This window comes from Salvelinus fontinalis, chromosome 41 (genome assembly GCF_029448725.1).
Source record: "Salvelinus fontinalis isolate EN_2023a chromosome 41, ASM2944872v1, whole genome shotgun sequence".
In the NCBI taxonomy this organism is placed as follows: domain Eukaryota; kingdom Metazoa; phylum Chordata; class Actinopteri; order Salmoniformes; family Salmonidae; genus Salvelinus; species Salvelinus fontinalis.
Window position 1 is genome coordinate 2,239,370 of NC_074705.1, and position 21,640 is coordinate 2,261,009.

A 21,640-nucleotide genomic window follows, 5' to 3' on the forward strand; every position below is an offset into this window, starting at 1 on the left:
GGGTCTGAATAGTTATTTAAATGGGTATTTCTACAAACCCATTTTTGCTTTGTCATTATGGGGTATTGTGATGTCATTATGGGGTATTGTGTGTAGATTGACGATAGAAAAAAAAATATGATTCCATTTTAGAATAAGGCTGTAACGTAACAAAATATGGAAAAACTCAAGGGGTCTGAATACTTTCCGAATGCACTGTGCATAGTTATTGAGAGAGATATTGAGATATTGGCCTTGATGACATACAGTACCAGTCAAAAGTTTGGACACACCTACTCATTCAAGGATTTTGAAAACATTTTTACTATTTTCTACATTGTAGAATAATAGTGAAGACATCAACACTATGAAAAAACACATATGAAATCATGTAGTAACCAAGAAAAGTGTTAAACAAATCAACATATATTTTAGATTCTTCAAAGTAGCCACCCTTTGCCTTGATGACAGCTTTGCACATTCTTGGCATTCTCTCAACCAGCTTCACCTGGAATGCTTGTCCAACAGTCTTGAAGGAGTTCCCACATATGCTGAGCACTTGTTGGCTGCTTTTCCTTCACTCTGCGGTCCCACTCATCCCAAACCAATTAAACTCCGTTGAGATCGGGTGATTGTGGAGGCCAGGTCATCTGATGCAGCACTCCATCACTCTCCTTCTTGTTCAAATAGCCGTTACACCGCCTGGAGGTGTGTTGGGCCATTGTCCTACTGAAAAATAAATGATAGTCCCACTAAGTGAAAACCAGATGGGATGGCGTATCGCTGCAGAATGCTGTGGTAGCCATGCTGGTTAAGTGTGCCATGAATTCTAAATAAATCACTGACAGTGTCACCAGTAAAAGCACCCCCACCCGTCACTCCTCCACACTTCACAGTGGGAACCACACATGCGGAGATCATCCGTTCACCTACTCTACGTCTCAGAAAGACACGGTGGTTGGAACCAAAAATCTCAAATTTGGACTCATCAGACCAAATGACAGATTTCCACTGGTCTAATGTTCATTGCTCATGTTTCTTGGCCCAAGCAAGTCTCTTCTCCTTAGTGGTTTCTTTGCAGCAATTCGACCATGAAGGCCTGATTCACTCCTCTGAACAGTTGATGTTGAGATGTATTTCTTACTTGAAGTCTGTGAAGCATTTATTTGGGCTGCAATCTGCGGTGCAGTTACTGTAACTAATGAACTTATTCTCTACAGCAGAGGGAACTCTGGGTCTTCCTTTCCCGTGGCGGTCTTCATGAGAGCCAGTTTCATCATAGCGCTTGATGGTTTTTGCAGCTGAACTTTCAAAGTTCTTACATTTTCCAGATTGACTGACCTTCATGTCTTAAAGTAATGATGCACTGTCGTTTCTATTTGCTTATTTGGGCTGTTCTTGCCATAATATGTACTTGGTCTTTAACCAAATAGGGCTATCTTCTGTATACCACCACTACCTTGTCACAGCACAACTGATTGGCTCAAACGCATTATGAAGGAAAGAAATTCCACAAATTAACTTTCAACAAGGAACACCTGTTAATTGAAATGTATTCCACCCTGAACCTGGTTGAGAGAATGCCAAGAATGTGCAAAGCTGTCATCAAGGTAATAATAAAAATAAAAAAATGTTTTATTTCACCTTTATTTAACCAGGTAGACTAGTTAAGAACAAGTTCTCATTTACAACAGCGACCTGGTGGGTGGGAACTTTGAAGAAACTCAAATATAAAATATATTTTGATTTGTTTAACACATTTTTGGTTACTACATTATTCCATGTGTGTTATTTCATAGTTTTGATGTCTTCACTATTTTTCTACAATGTAGAAAATAGGCGTGTCCAAACTTTTGACTGGTACTGTACTTAGTTAATCATGGTGGAGACAGGAGATATTGTCCTTGATGACATAGTTAATTTGTCCCATGCATGATCTCAGCTGAGGTGGCGGTTTACAGCCCTAAATAAATACACAGGTGGATCGACAGTCAGGACACACAGAAATAATTGATTTAATGGAACAAATGGTGTATATTCGGTACAACAGCACCCTCTAGTGTTGACTCCTTAACATGTAGTTTCTAGTCTATTATCTAGTTATGCCCTTATGGCTAGCTTGACACAAAACAGCATCCTTGTTGAGGCACAGCAAATAACACAAACTCAATACTATTTAGTTGTCACAGAAATCTCTTGAAAACATCTCACAGTGCTATCAATATATACCGCGCAAAAAGCTGTTTGTGCACTAGCTGCTATTGCAGAATGGTAAAATGATTCCCATTCTGACTACCACTACAACAAGTCCTCTTAATCCAGCAGATCCATTCTATGCTTCACCCACTCACTAAAGAGATGACTGGACATAGAGGGACCGATGACCCGGACACTAAACTCCTTCTGCACGTACAGAACGTCTTCATAAAGGTCGTTTACCTCGGCACAGATTTGCAGCAGCCTCTTTCTCTCACACACATCCTGCTTTCTATAGTCTATAGTGTGGATTCTCAGGGTTGACTGCCAAACAGCGACCAAATCAGTCAGCTCTGATATGGTCAGTTGGACTTCAGAGAGACCCTTGCTGTTGCGTCCTCCTCTCAGCGATATCAGAGTCAGGTCGGCCATATCATTGTCATCGAACACAGCTGACACACTGTGGTTCCTAAAACATTGGTCAAACTGGTCTTTAGAAAACCTCTGAATGTAAAGAAATATGTTTGTGTCCACCCACGTGGACTCCTCTTCCACGTCAACATCACCACCTGAGCTGACCTTGGAGGTCCCTGCTGCCACTGGGCTTGACGGAGATGGATCTTGGCTTGACGGAGCGATGTACTTCTCTAATGTGTGACTGCTGCTGACAACCTTGGATTCCCCACTCCTCCCTGATGCCATGGAGCTCGGAGAATGATCAGAGCTTGATGGAGCTGCCCTGCGGTGCTTTTCCAAGGATTGATTTATTGTAGAAGCCCCACTCCCTCCTGCCACAGAGCTTGACAGAGAATGATCAGCGCTTGAGGGAGCTGCCCCGTTCTTCTTCTCCCAGGGGTAACTGCTGACCCGGAAGTCCACCTCAGCACCATCACCAGATCTGACCCTGGAGGACCTACTCTCTACTACCACAGAGCTCAGGTAATGATCATGGCTTGATGGAGATGGAGCTCTGTGCTTTTCCCAGGCATGACTGCTGCTGACCTGGGATACCCCATTCCCTGCTGCCACTGAGGTCAGGGAGTAACCAGAGCTCGATGGAGCCCTGTGCTTCTCCCCTGGGTGACTGCTGCTGCTGGCAGTGGCCCGCTGGAGCAGGTCCTCTCTCAGGGCCCTGACGGCAGAGAAGGGTCCCTCCACTGAAGCTTTACCCTCCTGGCTGGGTAGAAGGCAGATCCTCACTGATCTGTGAGCAGACTGCAAGCTCTGGATCACGGTCTCCTGCTGTTCCTCGTCACCGAAGATTGACAGGTCCACTTTAGCGTTTACGTAGAACAACACCTGTGGAATGATGAATATAGGATCAGTCAGTATGTGTACTGTACTGTGTGCTACTGTTCCTTCCATGCAGGAATAGAAACATTAACTGTATTGATTTACTGTTGATTGATTGGATTGCCTGACTGTACTCACGTCTTGGGTGAATTTGTATACAGTGATAGGGTAGTCTTGAGGGAACTCCTTGTCACACATGATCTGTTTCTTTCTGATTACCGTCTCAGCATCTGTTACAATACATTTGTTGTTATGATCTATAGGCATATATGTAACAAAACTACATCCCAGCTAAGAAAACTTTTGTTACAGTATTTCTGTTACCTCTGGTGTTTTCAAATGTAACAAAAGCCACCCCCTTGAAGCTGGTCGGGTACTTGATGTTTTCTACATCTCCTCCGTGGCTTCTGGAGCTCTGGAAGTGAATAACCAGCTTGTCTGCCATGCGACTGCTGGACAGTGTGTCTGGTACACCAGAGACCACGACTGTCCTGTTCTCCTCTGAGAGGTTCATCACCTAGAATGAATGGCATGCAAATAAACCATGGTCATGTGGAGGTTTAGCCTATCTATGACTAAAAAGATGCAAATAATTCAGATTGTAAAACATATCTCTTCTTAAAATGTATTCTCCTTGAACTGATCTCTTAAAATGCTGTGGATGTTAAAACAAATAACCAAAAACTACTCTTGAATAATTTTAAGGGTGTGTTCGTAAATTCACTCTGGAATGTCTGGCCTCTGGGCGTTGGTAAATTCAGAGCGTTTCGCTCTCTGCGCGTACAGAGCGCACACTGGACGCTCTGGCCAGGAGTAGGTTTGATCCGAGCGTTCTGACCTCACAATGGCAGTCAAACACCCAAGCTAACTGGCTAAAGTTAGCTAGCTACGCCCAGACAAGAATTAGGGAACGCCTCACTCTATTTTACTCACCTTAGCAGAGCTGGTTAGGCTGTTGTCATGTTATCTAGAGCATTGGTGACTGTAACAGTGCTGCTAGCAAAAAAATGTTTTTGCCGACGTTGACTGACACCGGTCATAGTTAACCGGTGTTGAGCATTCGTTCTGGCACACTCTGACGAGAGTGAATTTTACGAACGCACCCTAAATCGTGCCATAACTTAGCAGAAAACTGGATCTATCATGCATAAAGTAGAACTTACCCGTTTCAGTTTAAACAACACTAATTTCAACTCAGAGCGAGATGTAGTATATGTCGACTGCCATTGATAATACGAAAACCAAACGCATTTACCTTGTTTCGGTTTCGATGTGTGAATCGGAGTAGAATGCCTGATCTAAGGTCAGTTTAGCATTTCTGCTTTATGGATTTCAGATGGATACGCGGATACTAGACCTGCGTCTACTCAATAATTATCGATATACTGATGCAGAGTTCAAAACAACTGGGAACTCTGAAAAATACGAGGTCAAATCATGAGGTCAGTGATCTTGATTTAAACGCACTGAAGTCCCAGTTCCCAGTTGTTTTGAACGCTGCATAACAAGATAATACAGGTCTCTCCGCCAAACGCGGCAGAGCTCCCGCCCATCCGGTCTGTGGATTGGTGGATACGTAAGGATACGTAAACGCCTCCGAGCCAACTACAACAGTCACCAACTCCGCACCAAGAATAACGTTTATTCCGTTGCGTTTGTTTAAGCTGTTTATCTCGCTTATACCACTGTTGCCAAATAAAACAATACTAAGCACATATTTACCGGTAGAATTAAAATTAGTTTCGTTTTTATTTTCATTTATATAAGCGAATTGATACTTTCTCATATTTTGGTTGCTAGAGATGCGACCCAGTCGTTCGTCCTTATGTTCCGTTGCCATAACAACGTTATGATCTCTTTTTTGCTAGCTAGCCAGCTAACTACGACAAACACAATCACGACCTAGTCTGCAGACAGAATAACAGCAAAGTAACTTGGGAGCTGTTTTCTCAATTCATTAAGATACATCCATAACAATGAGCTGATAATGCCCGATTTTGCTTGACATAGTTATAAAAATGTTCCTTCTCGTCAGGACACTCGTGAACACTGACTGTTAATTACGAGGAGATCGCATTGCATATAAAACACTACGCTAGAAGCTATCAAACCTGCCAATATGACAACTGAATAAATAAATACTTGTAACTGAAAACCGCTGGTCATACTAGAAACATGTGGGAGGATTTGACAGTACAATACAGCGACCAGAGAAGTTCATGTTCATCACTCACGTTAGGTCATCAGATGCTCCCAAAAAAATGGCTCTTCGCTAGCTAGGTTTTTTCTCGTTGGACCTGCGTTTACAACGTATCCGATTTCAGTTTGTGTAGTTGTTGGTTTAGCTTTCTGTAACTTTGTAGCGAGTACGGTGTACATGTGTAGGCGCACATCTCCATACAAATTATATTTGCATGATGCGCGAAACAATGAACATACGCCACCTACTGGAGGAAGACAGATTTTCCGCCGAGTTGAGCCTCTGCTCTAGGCCATTGGTAGTGAAAATGCAATAATAACAAGTCCACCAGTGGGCACTGTCGCTCCAACCTTGAAATTCGGTTCATAATATCGGCACAATAAACAAAATATCACAGATTCTCCTTGTAGGACGAACACCACAATATTGAAGGTAGAGTTTCTCTGGGGCTTTTATATTTTACGTTGGATGATGATATCCTATGGAGAACAAACCGTGTTAAATTCAATGTTTATTACAAGAACACAATTACTGTAGCTAATATGATAAATTATACAGGTAACTGCCAAAATAATGAAAACCCTTGAGTAAATGAGGGATACAAAGTATATTGAAAGCTGGTGCTTCCACACAGGTGTGGTTCAGTTAACATCCCATCATGCTAACATGTAGAAAATGCTGGGTAGGCCATTATTTTGGTAACCATGGCTATGCCTCCATAGGATGACAATGTCCCCATGCACAAGTGGTCACGGAATGGTTTGATGAGCATGAAAAACGATCTAAACCATATGCCATGGCCGTCTGTCACCAGATATCAACCAAATTGAACACTTATGGGAGATTCTGGAGAAGTGAATGAAACAGCCTTTTTCACCATCAACAAAACACCAGATGATGTCGCGGAATAATGGTGTGGCAGCCCTCCGACAGAGTTCGACACTTGTATAATCTATGCCAAGGTGCATTGAAGCTGTATGTTGGCAGTTATCTGTATGTCCTTGGTGGTAATGAAGCAAGCAGAAAGAATCTCATATTTTGACAAATGACAGGAGTGTTGTTGAAATGACAAAGCACATCGTTTTGGTGTAAACATTTATTGTTTTCAAACAGAAATAAAAACATCTTGCACCAGCAGACTGTACATCTCTCCTGAATCCACCATCAACAACAATCTTAAATCTCTCCTGAATCCACCATCAACAACCATCTTAAATAGACATTTGTTTGGGTATGATGGGGTTGGGGGTGTGTTGTGAATAATGCACACTTTTCCAGTGACCCTTCTGATAGGATACAAATGGTAAAACGAACTAAACATGAAAGGAATTTGGCCTGGCCACCCTATATAGTGCACTACTTTTGACCAGGGTCCATAGGGAATAGGGTGCCATTTGATACGTAACCAGGGAATGGGTGGACTGAACAGAGAGGGTTGGAGGAGGTTCATTTTAGAAAAGCTCAAATAGAATAAACCATCAATCAGATGCACCAAGGTTCTCATCTTTTACCTTCAAAACGATAAACCACTATCAGAACAAACACTTCTCCTTTGTGCCAGTGCAAAGATACCATTTACTGTGTAGAAAAGTGAGAATAATTTAGCTACCATATCAGTGATGATTTATTGTGAATGAAATTGGTGGGTCAGAGTTTATACAAATGGAATTGGATGGCGTGTCTTGTCTTTAGGGGTGTTTGGGAGAGGGATGGACAGGGGCACCAGAGTCCAGTTAGAAGGCACAAAAAGAACATTCTGTTGGGTTATGTCCCAAACAGAACCCTATTCTCTAGATAGTGCACTACTTTAGACCAGGTCCCATAGGGCTCATAAAACCACAGTCCTATGAGACCTAAGTAGTGCACTATATAGGGAAATAGGGTGCCATTTGGGACACAACCTTGTTCTAGAAGACTCTAATCTGCTGTTTTAGTAGCACACCAACTGACTAACAGGACTGACTCTACAGGCCGAATCCTAACTTGATATTATACACCAGCACAATCAGGCTTTCGTGTAAATCAAGCTTTTACGTCAATGGGACACTTTAAACTGAAATCTGGAGTTATCCGTTGCAGATCTCAAATCAGAATCCGGCCCAAAGAGAGACACTCTTGTCCAATGAGAGACACTTGGTATATTATCCTCTTGTAATGAATGAGTACAACCCTGCTTTGGGTGTTCTGACTGCAGCTTTTAACAAACATAAAACAAAATAAAATAAACTAAAACATGCTGCTCCTTTACCATGTTCTGTCTGCAAATAAAATATGACACTTTTGGAACTTCAAGCTTGTTTTTCTGTCTGTGTCTTTGTGTTTCAACATTGGTGTGTTGTCAGATCCTTTTTACACATTTGCATCTCAAAAAGTAGAGAAGGTTCTAAAGGCATTCCCAGAAAGCCTCTACAACTCAAGTGAAAAAGCTGTTAGATAATGCCAACCGAGTGATACTCCATCAGTCTGTCTGTCAGTCCGGTGGGAAGTGGAGACTAGTGAGTGATGCTTGCAGAAGAGGGGTGTCTGGTTGGTTGGCCAATGGCAGCAGTGGAGGTGGAGAGGCCATGGCGAGGGCCCGTGACAGGCAGCCCCCCATAGCACCCCGTGGGAGACCCTAGAACAACCTCTCAGGGGCCCTAGTAACATATCACCCCACCCTGCTATTGAGAGCAAGTCCTCTCCAGGTTGGCTGGCTACAGCACCCCACCCTGCTATTGAGAGGTGGTCCTCTCCTGGTTGGCTGGCTACAGCACCCCACCCTGCTATTGAGAGCTGGTCCTCTCCTGGTTGACTGGCTACAGCACCCCACCCTGCTATTGAGAGCTGGTCCTCTCCTGGTTGACTGGCTACAGCACCCCACCCTGCTATTGAGAGGTGGTCCTCTCCTGGTTGGCTGGCTACAGAACCCCACCCTGCTATTGAGAGCTGGTCCTCTCCAGGTTGTGAAACTCAGAGTGTCTCTTGCTAGTTCTCAGTTTGAACGTGGTGGTAAGGAGGGGCCCAGGGCCGGCAGGGCCACTGTGTCTAAGCAAGGCGTTCTGAGCTGCGTACCTGGAGGGAAACACAGCCAGGATGGTGTAGGTGGACGCCAGGTCGTTATGGTTACTACTGGGGGGTTTGGAACAGGAAGTAGTGTCAGTGTTTGTGTCACCGTTGTTACCGTTCCCCCCAGCCCCACAGTGCTTCAGCAGGGTTTCACCAGACTGGTTCTGCTGTTGGGTCTCAGACAACCACTTGATCATGGCCCCTCCTCTGTATAGTTCCCCCAGGAGAGAGTCTGCCTCCGTACGGCTGATGCCCTCTGGTAGCTCCAGCACCTCCAGGACTCCACTGTTCACTGCAGAGAGAGAATAGATTGATTCACCAGGTCAGTTATTGACAACATGATCTTTTACCACCTACTGCATGGAGACCAACAGAAGCTGATCATCTCTAGTGGCAACAGGGATGACATTTAGTTTTGCTGTTTTTGGGGAGTAATTGTGGACCAATAAACACTACTAGAGTGATTTCAATAAGGATAATTTTTCCTTCTAAAATAAAATCTTGCTGTGTGGAATCCAGTATGTGAGAGAATCATTATATCCCTAAAACCTAGGTACACCAGTTTATGTACACTGCTCAAAAAAATAAAGGGAACACTTAAACAACACAATGTAACTCCAAGTCAATCACACTTCTGTGAAATCAAACTGTCCAATTAGGAAGCAACACTGATCGACAATAAATTTCACATGCTGTTGTGCAAATGGAATAGACAAAAGGTGGAAATTATAGGCAATTAGCAAGACACCCCCCAAAACAGGAGTGATTCTGCAGGTGGTGACCACAGACCACTTCTCAGTTCCTATGCTTCCTGGCTGATGTTTTGGTCACTTTTGAATGCTGGCGGTTTTCTCACTCTAGTGGTAGCATGAGACGGAGTCTACAACCCACACAAGTGGCTCAGGTAGTGCAGCTCATCCAGGATGGCACATCAATGCGAACTGTGGCAAAAAGGTTTGCTGTTTCTGTCAGCGTAGTGTCCAGAGCATGCAGACGCTACCAGGAGACAGGCCAGTACATCAGGAGACGTGGAGGAGGCCGTAGGAGGGCAACAACCCAGCAGCAGGACCGCTACCTCCGCCTTTGTGCAAGGAGGTGCACTGCCAGCGCCCTGCAAAATGACCTCCAGCAGGCCACAAATGTGCATGTGTCAGCATATGGTCTCACAAGGGGTCTGAGGATCTCATCTCGGTACCTAATGGCAGTCAGGCTACCTCTGGCGAGCACATGGAGGGCTGTGCGGCCCCACAAAGAAATGCCACCCCACACCATGACTGACCCATCGCCAAACCGGTCATGCTGGAGGATGTTGCAGGCAGAAGAACGTTCTCCACGGCGTCTCCAGACTCTGTCACGTCTGTCACATGTGCTCAGTGTGAACCTGCTTTCATCTGTGAAGAGCACAGGGCGCCAGTGGCAAATTTGCCAATCTTGGTGTTCTCTGGCAAATGCCAAACGTCCTGCACGGTGTTGGGCTGTAAGCACAACCCCCACCTGTGGACGTCGGGCCCTCACACCACCCTCATGGAGTCTGTTTCTGACCGTTTGAGCAGACACATGCACATTTGTGGCCCGCTGGAGGTCATTTTGCAGGGCTCTGGTAGTGCACCTCCTTGCACTAAGGCGGAGGTAGCGGTCCTGCTGCTGGGTTGTTGCCCTCCTACGGCCTCCTCCACGTCTCCTGATGTACTGGCCTGTCTCCTGGTAGCGCCTGCATGCTCTGGACACTACGCTGACAGACACAACAAACCTTTTTGCCACAGTTCGCATTGATGTGCCATCCTGGATGAACTGCACTACCTGAGCCACTTGTGTAGGTTGTAGACTCCGTCTCATGCTACCACTAGAGTGAGAGCACCGCCAGCATTCAAAAGTGACCAAAACATCAGCCAGGAAGCATAGGAACTGAGAAGTGGCCTGTGGTCACCACCTGCAGAATCACTCCAGTTTTGGGGGGTGTCTTGCTAATTGCCTATAATTTCCACCTTTTGTCTATTCCATTTGCACAACAGCATGTGACATTTATTGTCAATCAGTGTTGCTTCCTAAGTGGACAGTTTGATTTCACAGAAGTGTGATTGACTTGGAGTTACATTGTGTTGTTTAAGTGTTCCCTTTATTTTTTTGAGCAGTGTATTTAGCCAGGTGGGAATTCTGCCTAGTCTATAAACTCTTCTTCTTACATAAACAAATACACTCCCGTATGGTCCTTCAGTGCACAGCAAGTGGTTTATAATGAGAATATATATATATATATACACATACAGTACCAGTCAAAAGCTTCTAACACACCTACTCATTCAAGGGTTTTTCTTTATTTTGACTATTTTATACATTGTAGAAAAATAGTGAAGACATCAAAAATGTGAAACGCATATTGAATCATGTAGTAACCAAAAAAAGTATTAAACAAATCAAAATACATGTTATATTCGAGATACTTCAAAGTAGCCACACTTTGCCTTGATGACAGCTTTGCACACTCTTGGCATTCTCTCAACCAGCTTCATGAGGTGGAATGCATTTCAATTAACAGGTGTGCCTTGTTGACAGTTAATTTGTGGAATTTCTTTCCTTCTTAATGCGTTTGAGCCAATCAGTTGTGTTGTGAGAAGGTAGTGGTACTATACAGAAGATAGCCCTATTTGTTAAAAGACCAAGTTCATATTATGGCAAGAACAGCTCAAATAAGCAAAGAGCAACAACAGTCCATCATTACTTTAAGACATGAAGGTCAGTCACTCAAGAAAATACTTGCTTGGGCCAAGAAACATGAGCTATGAACATTAAGGGTGGAAATCAAATTTGAGATTTTTGGTCTTTGAGACGTAGAGTAGGTGAACGGATGATCTCCGCATGTGTGGTTCCCACCATGAAGAAGGTAGTGTGATGGTGCTTTGCTAGTGACACTGTCTGTGATTTATTTAGAATTCAAGGTACACTTATCCAGCATGGCTACGACAGCATTCTACAGCGATACGCCATCCCATCTGGTTTGTGCTTAGTGGGACTATACTTTGTTTTTCAACAGGACAATGACCCAACACACCTCCAGGCTGTGTAAGGGCTATTTGACCAAGAAGGAGAGTGATGAGGCCTCCACAATCACCCAACCTCAACCCAATTGAGATGGTTTGGGATGAGTGGGACCGCAGAGTGAAAGAAAAGCAGCCAACAAGTGCTCAGCATATGTGGGAACTCCTTCAAGACTGCTGGAAAGGCATTCCTCATGTAGCTGGTTGAGAGAATGCAAAGAGTGTGCAAAGCTGTCATCAAGGCAACGGGTAGCTATTTAGAAGAATCTAAAATCTATTTAGATTTGTTTAAACACGTTTTTGGTTACTACATGATTCCATATGTGTTATTTCATAGTTTTGATGTCTTCACTATTATTCTACAATGTAGAAAATAGTCAAAATAAAGAAAAACCCTTGAATGAGTAGGTGTCCAAAACGTTTGACAGGTACTGTTTTTTTTTTTTAAACTAGGTTGTTTATAAATATTATATTAGAAAAAATATTGTTCTAAGACTCAAGTGTGATGATCAACAGGAATCCATTCACAGACCATTATTATTTATACTCCAAAATAAATAAACTGAACTGGGTTACATAATCAAATCACATATACAGGGTTTTTTCTGGATCAAAACGGGGCTTAGGTGGTGGGTGTGGTTATGGGCTTGGCCAATGGTGAGGTCACCAACTTACATTTGAGGCTGTCCTATTGGCCGGAGTGACAAAATGTTGTTTAAAAGCTAATTTCCTGCAATTCTACACATCTTGCCAAGGCTTATGCCATCTGAGTGACAAAAAAAATGAAAGAAATGGGGGCCTCACGCCACGACAAAACTCCTGAATGCATAATTCTTTTAATCCTCCTCGTCTAGCTTTTATTTAAGGTATTATTAGTTCTCAAAGACGATATTATTAAAAAAATATATAGGTCAATTATATGTTCTATGTGCCTAATATCCGGTTTTAGTAGTTTGAGGTGGAACTGACAGCGTTTTAGCAACATGAAATCTTATAAAAATCTGATCACCCCCCCCAGGGAAAATGGCACTTTCATTAAAAAACAAAATACATTCTCTGACGAGCACTTAGATATGGTCATTTTCACACTTTCATAGAATGTTTGGGAACTGACATTGAGTAAGGTATTTGTTAAAATTCTATAACAATATATAGTGGGAAAGTGAACGTGCGTTTGGACAATTAATAGACACTGCAGTAAATAAACCCCAATAAGAACGTGTATGTCGTGTCCAGAACCAGACTACACAGACAGGTGCCCCATAGCCAATCAAAGCTACAATAGGCATATATGCAAATAAGCCATTTGCCACACGGACCTGCCATCATTCACTTTGAACTGGACTGTGTGTTGACAGACAGTAGCAACAGTGCGACTTTAGACCATTAGAAAGCATTTGCCAAAAGCCACAAAATACACCTGAATGGATACATGCCAATATGTAAATACCACGGGAGTCCTCTAACATTTGGGAACGTCACAGTCCTATTGATCAAACAACCATGAACAGGTAGGCTCTCTCCCTCCCTAAGATCAACAACTAAGGTCTCTCCTCGCTCGTCCCAAGGGTCATGGTCTCGCTCGTCCCAAGGGTCATGGTTTCGCTCGTCCCAAGGGTCATGGTTTCGCTCGTCCCAAGGGTCATGGTCTCTCCTCTCTATTACCTGGGTCACCTACACTAAGATCTGATGATAATGACTTCCTAGGCGGTGGTCTCCTCCCTCGCCCCCCATGATTCCGGATTCCCATTGGGCCCTGAGGGAAAAGGAGGCAGACATGTTGACTGGACTGAGCTTTTATTGTCTACTATTTTCATCTTTTAATCTTACATTTTCACGTCACAGATTTGGTACATTTTGTCATACGAAACAACCTTCTTTGTCAAGTGTGTGTGTGTGTTCTGAGGACTCACGTGGTGGTGGTTGGGGATCATGTGGTGTGTGCCGTGGATCAGCGGAGGCCTGATGGCAGGGTTGTACTGGAGGGGTTGGCCCAGTAATGGGTATCTGCCGTCCACTGCCTGCCCTGGGCCGAAGGGTCTGGGGAACTGGGTGATTATGGGGATGGGGGTGGGGCCGGCCGAGTGGAGGTTCTTTATGGAGGTCAGTTGGTGGGTTGGGGCTTGGGGCTGGGCTGGAGGCGTGCTGGCGCCGCCCAGCTGGGGACTGTTCTAGAGGACAGAGGCAGAAAGGAGGGACAGGGACGTGGGGGTCAAAGAGGGGACATAGAAACCCTTTAATATAGTCCATCAGAGGGAAAGTGTGTCCCTAGTTCGAAGAGACGGGCCTAAGCAAGATGCTCGGAGTCGATAATCTTGATAACACAATGAGCAGTTATTTGGGATGCAAGATGATGTGTAGATCAGGCTGATCCTGCCCCCGCTCAGGCTGATCCTGCCCCCGCTCAGGCTGATCCTGCCCCCGCTCAGGCTGATCCTGCCCCCGCTCAGGCTGATCCTGCCCCCGCTCAGGCTGATCCTGCCCTCGCTCAGGCTGATCCTGCCCTCGCTCAGGCTGATCCTGCCCTCGCTCAGGCTGATCCTGCCCTCGCTCAGGCTGATCCTGCCCTCGCTCAGGCTGATCCTGCCCTCGCTCAGGCTGATCCTGCCCTCGCTCAGGCTGATCCTGCCCTCGCTCAGGCTGATCCTGCCCTCGCTCAGGCTGATCCTGCCCGCTCTCCAACATGCAGAATATTACAAAGACTCCTGACTGGTTATATCTAATTATCAGCAGCTCAGTAGTTACCCGTGAGTCGTCGTCTAGTTGTTCTGAGTAGTTACCCGTGAGTCGTCGTCTAGTGGTTCTGAGTAGTTACCCGTGAGTCGTCTAGTTGTTCTGAGTAGTTACCCGTGAGTCGTCTAGTTGTTCTGAGTAGTTACCCGTGAGTCGTCTAGTTGTTCTGAGTAGTTACCCGTGAGTCGTCTGGTTGTTCTGAGTAGTTACCCGTGAGTCGTCTAGTGGTTCTGAGTAGTTACCCGTGAGTCGTCTAGTGGTTCTGAGTAGTTACCCGTGAGTCGTCTGGTTGTTCTGAGTAGTTACCCGTGAGTCGTCTAGTTGTTCTGAGTAGTTACCCGTGAGTCGTCTAGTTGTTCTGAGTAGTTACCCATGAGTCGTCTGGTGGTTCTGAGTAGTTACCCGTGAGTCGTCTAGTTGTTCTGAGTAGTTACCCGTGAGTCGTCTAGTGGTTCTGAGTAGTTACCCGTGAGTCGTCTAGTGGTTCTGAGTAGTTACCCGTGAGTCGTCTAGTGGTTCTGAGTAGTTACCCGTGAGTCGTCTAGTTGTTCTGAGTAGTTACCCGTGAGTCGTCTAGTTGTTCTGAGTAGTTACCCGTGAGTCGTCTAGTTGTTCTGAGTAGTTACCCGTGAGTCGTCTAGTTGTTCTGAGTAGTTACCCGTGAGTCGTCTGGTGGTTCTGAGTAGTTACCCGTGAGTCGTCTAGTTGTTCTGAGTAGTTACCCGTGAGTCGTCTAGTTGTTCTGAGTAGTTACCCGTGAGTCGTCTAGTTGTTCTGAGTAGTTACCTGTGTGTTGTTTAGTTGTTCTGAGGACCTCTGGCTGCGTGTGTGATCCAGACTGTAGAATCTGTTGTGTTTCCACTGTGAAGGGGAGTGGGCTCTGGGCTGGTGGTTAGGGGGCAGGGTCAGCTGCATCATCACCATACCACCACTGTGAGGACCGGGGTGCACACCTACAAACAAACAGACACACAGTTACAACAACGTCAAAATCACAGCTTCATTGTCTAAGGAACGTTTTCCATCCTCGGATGGACACAAGGCAGGAAAACCATTTAAAAAATGGTATCAAATCTTGTACTTAAGGGTCTTTCAAAGCGAACGGTATCTAGTTTAGTATGTGTGTGATCCCGGGGGGATTTGAACCCACAACCTTGGTGTTGCTGAGAGGGGTAATGTTACCTGTGCACTGCTGTCCTGGTAGATGCTGGGTCCCACACGGAGACGAAGCCCGGGGAAACTGCATCTGCTCTGCTCCAGGAGGAGGTAAGAAACCCATCGATGGACTGTGGAGACACTTGCTTAGTCAATATATTTATGGAGCTCTATGAGGCATCAATTAAAAGGCATTGATAGCACCAGCAGCCAGCCACTTTATAGTTGCTCTCAAAAGTCTCCCTTAAAGTGGAGTTTCTGTTAGTAGGTCAGTCTGGGGGTCACTTTCAGCTCAGTGGAGTTTCTGTTAGTAGGGCAGTCTGGAGGTCACTTTCAGCTCAGTGGAGTTTCTGTTAGTAGGGCAGTCTGGAGATCACTTTCAGCTCAGTGGAGTTTCTGTTAGTAGGGCAGTCTGGAGATCACTTTCAGCTCAGTGGAGTTTCTGTTAGTAGGGCAGTCTGGAGGTCACTTTCAGCTCAGTGGAGTTTCTGTTAGTAGGGCAGTCTGGAGATCACTTTCAGCTAAGTGGAGTTTCTGTTAGTAGGTCAGTCTATAGTCTAGCTACAAGCTACTATAATGGACTGTTGTAAATGGTGTTGGCAGTTTGGTTGGTACACCGGTATCTGCGGCGTTTCATCAACGTTGAACTACTTTGGAATATGAAACAGTACCAGATTACAGACCTAACACTTATTTAATACACAGTCCATCTTCCTGGTGTCAACAATAGAACAGCTCAGTGCCTACCTCATGGTGCTGTGTTGATTTGGTGGCATGACACTGTAGTAAACCTGCATGCCTGACATGGCCATGGGACCTTGGCTTGGATGGCTCTGGATCATCATTGGCTGTTGACATGCCTGCTGATGTGGAGGCATGTTCTGAGACCCCTGGGGCATTGATACCTGCACGACGCACACAGACCATATGGAACAACAGGATTAAGCAGGAGTATACATTTTTTACATTTACAATTGATACAGACATCTGATGTCAGATCCCTTTCAAATCTCTTTTCAATTCAATCTTCAAACTATTTAACCTTTCAGGGTTCGATTGATATAATTATAAGATTTTCAGTCAGGAAAAGATGTTCACAATAGAAGACCAAACCATGTCTAAGTAAAAGGACAGGACAAATCAATTTGATTCTTTAATTGAACAACAGTTTAATAATGATAAGCCAAAAAGAAGGTACCTGATAAGACGACATTGAAGGGTAGTGGACCATGAAGGCCGTCATGTGATTTCCCATATTGCTGTGCTGCTGGTTGTTCACCAGGTTCTGATGCTGAGGGCCCTGGGGCTGATTTGGCATCACAGCATGGTAACCTTCAGTAACATTAGGACGTTACAATTCACTTCTATTGAAATGTCTAGTGAGATGTAGAACATTTGAATTCATTGTTTTTAAACAAATTGGTGACATTAATTCTATTCACAACGACTATGAATGAATGAGCCGAAGTGAAATGAGAAACATATTTAATATGCCTCTGTTGTCTTGGGAGATGATCTCTTTACTTGTATTAGAATTAAGCAGTAAGGCCGGGGGAAGGGGGGGGGGGGGGGTGGTATGTGGCCAATATACCACGGCTAAGGGCTGTTCTTAAGCACGACGCAACGTGGAGTGCCTGGATGCAGCCCTTAGCCCTGGTATATTGGCCATATACCACAAACCCCCCGAGGTGCCTTGTTGCTATTATAAACTGGTTACCAACGTAATTAGAGCAGTACAAATACATGTTTTGTCATACCCGTGGTATACGGTGTGATAAACCACGGCTGTTAGCCAATCAGCATTCAGGGCTCGAACCACCCAGTTTATAATACCCATTACAATGTAGAAGACAAATAAAACATGGGAGAAAATCATACAATATTGATTCCAAGAAAGGAAGAGCGTAGTGGGGAAAAAAACACAGCGAAAACAAAGACTAATAGATAAGCAAATTACAAAAACAGACGACGCAAAATGCGCAACATAGAAAAAGGGTGGTCTCTCTCGCAAAGTAAAACGGGTGGTCTCTCTCTCGCAAAGTAAAACGGGTGGTCTCTCTCTCGCAAAGTAAAACGGGTGGTCTCTCTCTCGCAAAGTAAAACGGGTGGTCTCTCTCTCGCAAAGTAAAACGGGTGGTCTCTCTCTCGCAAAGTAAAACGGGTGGTCTCTCTCTCGCAAAGTAAAACGGGTGGTCTCTCTCTCGCAAAGTAAAACGGGTGGTCTCTCTCTCGCAAAGTAAAACGGGTGGTCTCTCTCTCGCAAAGTAAAACGGGTGGTCTCTCTCTCGCAAAGTAAAAAGGGTGGTCTCTCTCTCGCAAAGTAAAACGGGTGGTCTCTCTCTCGCAAAGTAAAACGGGTGGTCTCTCTCTCGCAAAGTAAAACGGGTGGTCTCTCTCTCGCAAAGTAAAACGGGTGGTCTCTCTCTCGCAAAGTAAAACGGGTGGTCTCTCTCTCGCAAAGTAAAACGGGTGGTCTCTCTCTCGCAAAGTAAAACGGGTGGTCTCTCTCTCGCAAAGTAAAACGGGTGGTCTCTCTCGCAAAGTAAAACGGGTGGTCTCTCTCGCAAAGTAAAACGGGTGGTCTCTCTCGCAAAGTAAAACGGGTGGTCTCTCTCGCAAAGTAAAACGGGTGGTCTCTCTCGCAAAGTAAAACGGGTGGTCTCTCTCGCAAAGTAAAACGGGTGGTCTCTCTCGCAAAGTAAAACGGGTGGTCTCTCTCGCAAAGTAAAACGGGTGGTCTCTCTCGCAAAGTAAAACGGGTGGTCTCTCTCGCAAAGTAAAACGGGTGGTCTCTCTCGCAAAGTAAAACGGGTGGTCTCTCTCGCAAAGTAAAACGGGTGGTCTCTCGCAAAGTAAAAAGGGTGGTCTCTCTCGCAAAGTAAAAAGGGTGGTCTCTCTCGCAAAGTAAAAAGGGTGGTCTCTCTCGCAAAGTAAAAAGGGTGGTCTCTCTCGCAAAGTAAAAAGGGTGGTCTCTCTCGCAAAGTAAAAAGGGTGGTCTCTCTAGCAAAGTAAAAAGGGTGGTCTCCCTCGCAAAGTAAAAAGGGTGGTCTCTCTAGCAAAGTAAAAAGGGTGGTCTCTCTAGCAAAGTAAAAAGGGTGCTGGTAATAGTAGTGCTTGTTCCATAGTGGACAGCTGAATGTCAAGGTTACAGACTGAAGCTTCTCACAGAGAAATCCAGGGACCGCATTAGTCGTCGTCGTCCTTTTGTAAAAAGGTGACCGGAACATTCTTTAGCCCCAATGAGGAAAAGTGGAACCAGACGACACCAATAGACAATGAATGGTTTCGTATGTGAAAGAGCAGGACACTATTTTGACCGTCCTCCAGTCTCTCTCCTGACCTCTGCTCACAAACCAAGCATGAAATGACTCTCCCATTATATCCCCCACACACCATTCCACCTGACCACACAGAGAATGGGATTAGATTGCCTTGGTACAGCAGGTGAAATAGGAAGTGGCTAACAGTTGCTTTATGCCTATTGTCAGTGTGCCTTTGTGTTGTAATCTGCAGGACTGAACGGTTCCAAAAAGACACATTGTAATAACAGAGATGACGACCCTGAAGGAACAGGTAGTCATCATCATGGCCGCTGGAGAAGTCTTGAGGGGCTGAAAATAGAGACCGCTGGAGAAGTCTTGAGGGGCGGAAAATAGAGACCGCTGGAGAAGTCTTGAGGGGCGGAAAATAGAGACCGCTGGAGAAGAGGAGTGAGAGACTGAAGAGAAGTGAGGGGCTGAAAAAGAGACCGGTTCACTGTGAGAATCATAGAACTCTCAGACAGCGTCCCGGCCCCGCATTCTGCCACTCTGCTTTCCAGGTCTTCATCACCAACACCTCTGTGTTCCAGTCCAGACTCCTGGTCTTCATCACCAACACCTCTGTGTTCCAGTCCAGACTTTCCCATCACCAACACCTCTGTGTTCCAGTCCAGACTCCTGGTCTTCATCACCAACACCTCTGTGTTCCAGTCCAGACTCCTGGTCTTCATCACCAACACCTCGGTGTTCCAGTCCAGACTCCTGGTCTTCATCACCAACACCTCGGTGTTCCAGTCCAGACTCCTGGTCTTCATCACCAACACCTCTGTGTTCCAGTCCAGACTCCAGGTTTTCCCATCACCAACACCTCTGTGTTCCAGTCCAGACTCCTGGTCTTCATCACCAACACCTCGGTGGTCTAGTGTGGCTGAGTTAAGAGTGTGGTGAGGTTGAAGGTTCAATTCCCACAAGCATCATTTATACTGAAGCCTTCAGCAAAACTGTTTCATTGCAGAAGCAACTTCCTTATGCAAGTGGTTTGGAAACAGTCATTATTTTCACTGTGGCTGGATATTCCACTGTTTATGCACTAATAGACCAACAGTATTTAGCTTAATTTGTTCCTCTGCTCAGCCCCAAGAGATGCCTCCTAATTCCCCCGACAGACGATAGAGTAGCATTCCTCCACATTAAAGCCAGTAAATGGCCACAGTGCTGCGTTCAGCAGGAGACAACCAGTAAAACAGAGCTGTGTTGAGGAGGCAGGAGGCTGTAGCTAACAACCAGTAAAACAGAGCTGTGTTGAGGAGGCAGGAGGCATGAGGCTGTAGATAACAACCAGTAAAACAGAGCTGTGTTGAGGAGGCAGGAGGCTGTAGCAAACAACCAGTAAAACGGAGCTGTGTTGAGGAGGCAGGAGGCTGTAGATAACAATGGTGTCCCCCCCAGGGTGCAGAGAAACAGAATACACACTCAGCAAGCAGACTGCAGCTCACTGGGAGACAGCTCAGTTAATCAAGACAAACACAGAGAGATAGCAGTGTGTGTGTTTACCTGGCTGCTGGGGTAGAGGTTGGTTCTGGGGGCTGGTGTAGTGCACGGGGCTGACAGGGCGATAGTGCTGGTTGGAGTGGGAGTGGGGGTCCTGGGCTGGAGCACAGTAACATGTGTGGATCTACAGGAGAGGAAGGACAACAAGCAGACAGAGTTTCTCTGGTCACCTTGGATTCTGAGCACTTTTGTCAAAGAGGTTCTGAGGTCAATCTAGATTGTGATCATATCTGGATAATCTGGTGGATAATATCATTGACTATTACTGAAGGAGACTGAGACCAACAAGTAGGTAGTTGAAGTAGACGATGCCATGAGATGGTGTGTTGACTGACCATGTGAGTGACTGTACTGTAACTGTTGTACCTGCTGTGGCATGTAGCCCTGTTGCTGCATGACCGGCTGGCTCATAGGGTGTGCAGGGCCGGGGTAGGCCTGGGTTTGTCCCACCACAGGGGGCCCTGGAGGGGCCACCATGTAGCCAGTCTGCTGGTGCTGCAGGGGGGCCTGGAGCACCACAGGGCCCGAAGGGTACATGGCAGGGTGGGGGCCGCCGTTAGTGCCGTCGCTGGACGCCTGGCGCACCACACTCATGTGGCTGAACTGGGCAGCCAGCCCTTCTTGCTGTGGGGAGAGAATAATGCTGAAAACATTTGTTTCAAATGTATGTACTGTCTGGACATGTCCTTTAAAATGGTCAAATCCAATCAATCAACAGACAGGGCCAGAGGCAATGTGCATCAAGACCAGGGCCGAAATTATTAGGGTCATATTTATTAGGACACACCGTAGCAAAACATTTTGAAACAGAAAATGAATGTGTCTTATTGGAGACAAGTTCTAGTAGTCTCTCCCCGTTTCAGTCAGTTTTCTACCGTTTGATGCCGAACACCACCCAGGGAACCCAAACTGGGTATTTATAGCAGCAGAGTAGGCTACCTCAGTCTAGGTCATCTATGACAAGCTGTTCAGTGGCAGTAAATTGGAAGTTTAGCGTATCTACTCATGGATTATTCAACATCTGGTATTGAATTTATGATTAAAAACCGTTTCAGTGCTTTAAATCAGCCATAGAGGGATGTTTTGGGTGAAAGCAGGTCAGGAAAGGAGGACAACAGAATGCAGCCTGATCTAGTCTCCCTAACAGAATGCAGCCTGATCTAGTCTCCCTAACAGAATGCAGCCTGATCTAG

The 21,640-nt window shown here is 45.4% G+C and overlaps 2 protein-coding genes across 8 annotated transcripts; both read right to left on the reverse strand.

The window, feature by feature from the left end:
- Positions 1 to 1,970: 1,970 nt before the first annotated feature.
- Positions 1,971 to 6,643, reverse strand: LOC129840611 (uncharacterized). Of its 4 annotated transcripts, none has more exons than XM_055908611.1 (4): positions 5,703 to 6,643; positions 3,793 to 3,985; positions 3,607 to 3,698; positions 1,971 to 3,474 (listed from the first exon to the last, which is right to left on the reverse strand). In XM_055908611.1, the coding sequence occupies exons 2-4, from the start codon at positions 3,980 to 3,982 to the stop codon at positions 2,293 to 2,295; spliced, it is 1,464 nt and encodes a 487-aa protein (XP_055764586.1). In that variant the 5' UTR covers positions 3,983 to 3,985; positions 5,703 to 6,643; the 3' UTR covers positions 1,971 to 2,292. The 4 variants fall into 4 exon arrangements, with proteins under 4 accessions (XP_055764586.1, XP_055764584.1, XP_055764585.1 ...); XM_055908609.1 differs by lacking the exon at positions 5,703 to 6,643 and adding an exon at positions 4,724 to 5,313; XM_055908610.1 differs by lacking the exon at positions 5,703 to 6,643 and adding an exon at positions 4,632 to 4,716.
- Positions 6,644 to 6,749: 106 nt separating this feature from the next.
- On the reverse strand, positions 6,750 to 21,071 carry LOC129840610 (R3H domain-containing protein 2-like; the record flags this gene model as incomplete). 4 transcript variants are annotated; one of them, XM_055908605.1, is given in 9 exon segments in its annotated part: positions 6,750 to 9,005; positions 13,414 to 13,504; positions 13,662 to 13,919; positions 15,268 to 15,434; positions 15,664 to 15,767; positions 16,384 to 16,541; positions 16,835 to 16,968; positions 20,451 to 20,571; positions 20,814 to 21,071. In XM_055908605.1, coding segments are annotated over 9 exon segments (1,713 nt in total), but the record flags the coding sequence as incomplete, so codon positions are not given.
- Between the last annotated feature and the right edge of the window lie 569 nt (positions 21,072 to 21,640).

Coding starts and splice junctions, on each gene's coding strand:
- LOC129840611 (XM_055908611.1), bottom strand. CDS start 3,982: ATGAACCTCTCAGAGGAGAACAGGACAGTCGTGGTCTCTGGTGTACCA. Junction 3,699..3,792: donor TACATTTGAAAACACCAGAG/GTAACAGAAATA, acceptor GTATTGTAACAG/ATGCTGAGACGGTAATCAGA. Junction 3,475..3,606: donor TATACAAATTCACCCAAGAC/GTGAGTACAGTC, acceptor ATCATTCCACAG/GTGTTGTTCTACGTAAACGC.